At 53.0% G+C, this 4,800-nt stretch overlaps 2 protein-coding genes across 4 annotated transcripts in view; both read right to left on the reverse strand.

The window, feature by feature from the left end:
- The window catches only part of Cdkn2d (cyclin dependent kinase inhibitor 2D), a 2,637-nt gene extending 2,341 nt beyond the window's left edge, over positions 1 to 296 (reverse strand). Inside the window, exon 1 of the mRNA XM_015489012.2 lies at positions 167 to 296. The gene's annotated coding sequence lies outside the window, so the exon portion shown is untranslated. The remainder of the gene's footprint in view (positions 1 to 166) is intronic.
- A 1,436-nt stretch (positions 297 to 1,732) lies between these two features.
- Positions 1,733 to 4,800, reverse strand: part of Ap1m2 (adaptor related protein complex 1 subunit mu 2) — a 10,723-nt gene continuing 7,655 nt past the window's right edge. For all 3 annotated transcript variants that reach the window (XM_015489013.2, XM_015489014.2, XM_048795485.1), the window contains 4 exons: positions 3,922 to 4,080; positions 2,902 to 3,027; positions 2,551 to 2,626; positions 1,733 to 2,168 (listed from right to left, as the gene is read on the reverse strand). In XM_015489013.2, coding sequence (XP_015344499.1) covers positions 2,146 to 2,168; positions 2,551 to 2,626; positions 2,902 to 3,027; positions 3,922 to 4,080 — 384 coding nt within the window. In that variant the 3' untranslated portion in view covers positions 1,733 to 2,145. The remainder of the gene's footprint in view (positions 2,169 to 2,550; positions 2,627 to 2,901; positions 3,028 to 3,921; positions 4,081 to 4,800) is intronic.

A 4,800-nucleotide genomic window follows, 5' to 3' on the forward strand; every position in this document is an offset into this window, starting at 1 on the left:
GTGCCAAGGCCTGCCCGCTGAGACCCCCCGACCCTCGGCAGCCGGCTTCTCCCCCCTGTCAACCCGGCGGGCGGAGAGGGGGCTGGGAACTCGGCCCAACCCTCCGCCGCCGGTAGGGCACTGCCCGGCGCCCGCCCCTTAGGGGCAGGGTCTCCCGGCAACTCACCCTCCCTCCTCCACGACGGGCGGGGTCTGTTCTGAGCCTGCGCTGCCGCCGCTGCGGCAAAAATCAGACGCCAGGGGGCGGAGTCAGCGCACTCGAGGCCCCACCCCCGAACACCGCCAATTTGTTTTCTTACAAACTCGCTACACAGTAGCGGAGCCTCCTTGCCAAACCCTCAACCTAATGGAGCTCCGCCCACATGCTCCTGGCAGCCAATGACAGAGCGTCGCCGGGGAGGTTCCCAGCGCCGGCGTGGGAGGTATCGTTCCTGATTGGCCAGGAAGCGGCGAACGGTGGGCCGCCCGCAACGGCGGGGTTTTCGGTTTTCAAACCCGCCAGGCGGGCGGGAAAGAGAGCCGGTTTAACTGCCCCGGGGAGAAAGGTCAGGAAGAGTGTAGCGTGGACTTCTCTGGGACTTCGGTGCCCCCCAGAGGGAAGGGAGGCAAGGCTGGAGCCTCTCGGTCCGGCCTCCTAGCATCCATTCATCTAAGAAGCGTTTATTAGCCCTTAATATGTGCTAAGCACTTTCATTCATTCCTCCACCGCATGCAAGAACCGTTCTGGACACTTGGGATCGCACATTCAAGGAACTTTTAGCGTCAGAAACCACGAAAAAACACAAAAGGGGAAATGGGTTGCGTGAGAACGAAATCATATTCTGGCTCAGGGTGAGCTAGTGAGAAAAGTTGACCCTACAGCTGCCACGTGGGCGAGCCTCCCAGGAGAGTGGCAGAAGGTGGCCACAGAAGTCTTTATACAAATCTTTACAGAGCACCTCTTGGAGGCGCCCAACTGAGAGCTAGCCAGGCGGCTCCTGCTGCAGGAGGAGTAATTAAATCTGTTTACAGTGGTAAAGGCTCTGGAACTGATAAAACAGGTCAAGGTCACAGGAATTAACATACCTAAAGAGGTGGCATTTGATTTAAAACCTGAGGGTGAGGAAGGGGGCCACATGGCTCTGTGGGGAAACCAAGACCTGGTGTAAGGCACAGAGGCCCTGAGGTGCGTGTGCATGCTATGACTTAGAAAGTAAGAGTGGGATGAGGTCAGGGAGGGTGGTAGGAAATAGGGTGGGGTTGTGCAGATGGGGCCTGTGGGCTGCATTGGCTTTTACTTTGAACAACACTGGAACCACAGGAAGGGTCTAGGTAGAGAAACCTTGATGTGACTAAGAAATTAACAATCACGGGTTAGGCATGGTGGCACAAGCCTGCGGCTTAGGAGGCTGAGGCATGAGTATGACAAGTTCAAAGCCAGCCTCAGCAATATAGCAAGGCTATAAGGGGTCTGAAATGTGGCTCAGTGGTTAGGCACCCTTGGGTTCAATCCCTGGAACCCCAAAAAAAGAAAGAAGTTAACAGCCACCCCTCTGCCTGCTACTGGGGAAAACCAGACTGTGGTGGGGACGTTCAGGCAAGAGCAGGTCACCAGGGTGATTACTGCCCTAGCCTAGGCGAGTGATGACCAGGGCTAAGAAATGGACATGTGTCAAATGGACACTCCCAATCAGCATTTCAGGGACATAACTGACATCCCCAGTCCCCAGCCAAGAAGCATGTACTCAGCAAGGAGATTCATCATTTTAATGACATCCTAAAGCTCAGAGTAACAGGCTTGAGGAGCCTCTGGGCTCAGCAGCTGTGAAGAAGGAGGGGTCCCCAGTACACTCTAAGGCAGGACACTGCAAGAAGGCACTCATGGGGGGGGGGATTCAAGCCCCTATGATATTTCTTCATATAAAATCATGGTGGGGGGGGCCCAAGAGTAAGGGAGGCAAAGAGACCATCCCCTCCCAGCCCATTAGTAGAAGATACAGGAGGGGGTTGGGTGCTGGGAGCAGGAAACTTGCTAAGTCAGTGGCCTGCCCCCCCCCAACACCACCACACACACACAACCACACATTTCCAGCTCCTCTCTAAAATATGCAGAGGGGCCCTGAGGAGAGGGATCCCCCATGTTCAAACCCCCACTTCTTCTCCCATCTAGCTGGTACGAAGTTGATAATCTGCAGAAAAACAATGAGCAGGGGCCCTATAAGAACTGAGGAAAAGAGGAACAGGAACAGTCCCCTAAAATCCATCCCCTGCCCCAGCATTCATAATCGTTCTCGAGAGTATTTAACAAAGCTTAGGATGGAGTTAAACAAGGTAACCTTGACAACAATCTGGTTTCCAGGCAGCAGATGGAAGTACTAAGAATTCAGTCCCTTATCCTAACCTTACCCAACCTGGACCTGGACACTGACTCCATTTTATAGATGTACAGAGGTTCACTGTGGCTTGTGAACAGGCAGGGCTGGCTGTTGAATTTTAGCACTGTTTAAGCCCTGAGATCCCACTCCCCTCCATCTCCCTGACCCCATCATCCCAGGAACCACGCTGCCTTACCGCCACTCTGGGTGATATAACGAACCCAGGGCAGGGCCTGGTAACCGCTTTTCTCAATGATCTTCATGTAACGGACCTGAAAGGGAACAAAATGAGGTGGCCCAGGCTTGTAGGAGCGAGATGCCATGGGTCAGAAGGGAACGATGGTTTGGGCCAAGGGAATATATGACACAGGGTAATAAGGAAGTGGCATGGCATGAACAGAGAGAAGGTGGTCCAGGACAGAAAGGAAAGAGGTAGGCTGGCATGGTGGCTCACACCTGTAATCCCAGGTGACTTGAGACAAGGCACAGGAGAAACAGGGAACCCACTGAAGGCACAGAGAGGCACTTCCCTACCTGCTTCCCTTACCTGGATGCCAGAGACAGTGAAGTAGGGAATCTCAAACTTGACTCCAATGGGGGGCCGGCCATCTACCTCTTCCTTTTCCACGCTGGGGAGGCCAAAGTGGGCTCGCATCAGGTACTCCTTGCCCCCCTGAGAATACATGGGGACATCAGCTGCACAAGGGCCCCCTATCCATTCCAGACCATCTTCACGACAGTCCCTGGAACAATCTCTGCATGCAGCCCATTATACAGGGGTGAGATGGCGCATGCCTGTAATCCAAGTGACTTAGGAGGGTGAGGCAGGAGGATCACAAATTCAAGGCCAGCCTTAGCAATTTAGCAAAACTCTCAAAATAAAATATAAAAAGGGCTGGGATGTGGCTCGGTAGTGAAGCACCCCTGGGTTTCATCTCCAGCACCACAAAAAGAAAGGAAAGGCACCTGCTTAAGACTCATGGAAGACTCTAACTGTAAAACCCAGAGGTGCGGGGACTGAATTACCATCTCCTGTCTTCTCAGGCCTGAGGACAACCCCCATACCCAGATGACATGAACAGACCAAATCCTTCAGTGGCTGAGGACAGTGGTACCCCAGTAGTCCCCCCTCACAGGAGGGTGAGTCGGAAGACCACTTGAGCCCAGGAGTTTGAGGCCAGTCTAGGCAATATAGCAGGATGCCGTCTCAAAAAAAACAAAAATCTTCCAGTGACCCAAGGATGTAGCTAAATCATCAGTCAGCTTATTTGATAGATGAGCAAACTGAGTCCCTGAGGGGCAGCAGATTTTCCAAACTCACCAGGCTCAGAAAGTCCAGGGTGAGAAATCTGAATCCAGGGCTGGTTTCCTAAGAACTTGGGGTGGGATGTGGCATTTAAACCCACTTTCCATCATGAAGATTGGTCTGAGTTCTACCCTTTATCCCTCCCAAAGGATAAGCACATGTATACATACATATGTGGGTGCCTGATCCGTTCCCCACCTCATCCCCCCACCATGCCAGGCCCTCTTTCCCTCACATGTCCTGCCTGTCGCCAGTACTCACTGGGAAGGACTTGATACTCCAAATAACGACATTCTTTTCTGGCACATACTTGGCACTGCCCACGCTGGTCTTGAAACGTGGAGAGTCAGCATCACTGGGTACAGGAACAGATATCTCCACGCCATTTGCCACTGATTGCTTCTTAAACTGGCCCTTGGCCTGTCCAGGGAGAGAGCATGAGCATGAAGAATTCAATGATATATTCTGCCAACATCCACCAAGCCCTTTCTTTTCAGTAATGAAAATGAACCCAGGGCCTCCCCTGCATGCTGGGCGAGTGTTCTGTCACTGATCTACATCCCCTGGGATGACAACTTTAAAGGGGGCAGATGGTCAGGGAAAGCTTCTGGGAGGTGACATTTAAGCAAAGAACTAAAGGAGATGGAAGGTGCCATGTGGGTATCTGGGTGGTGGTAGCAGGGTGATCGAGGGAGAGGGAACAGCTAGTGCAAAGCCCCTTGGTAGCATTTTGCTGGGTGTGCTTCAGAAACAGTGAGAAGGCTGGTGTTGCTGGAGGGAGTGAACGAACAAAGGGGACAGTGAGAGGAAGTGCAGGCAGGGACTTAACAGAGCAAACTGGGCGGGGACTCTACCACCTTGGGTTCCTGGCTTTTATGCCAGGTCAGATGGAAGCCATGGAGGGTTCTGAGCAGTAGCTCCTGGCTGGCTTAGGTGTTTAGGCATCATCTGGAGAATAGAACATAGGGGCCAAGAGTGGAAGCCAGGGGACCAGGAATACCAAGTCCAAGTAAATGATGACAGAGCTGGGTCAGGACAGAGGAGGACAGGGGAGTTAGGATCTCTCTCTCTTTTGGAAGTGCTGGAACTGTGTACCCCAACCCCCAGCCCCCCCCCCTCCAAAAAAAAAAAAAAAGGCCC

Source organism: Marmota marmota, unplaced genomic scaffold (assembly GCF_001458135.2).
Source record: "Marmota marmota marmota unplaced genomic scaffold, marMar, whole genome shotgun sequence".
Taxonomy (NCBI): Eukaryota; Metazoa; Chordata; class Mammalia; order Rodentia; family Sciuridae; genus Marmota; species Marmota marmota.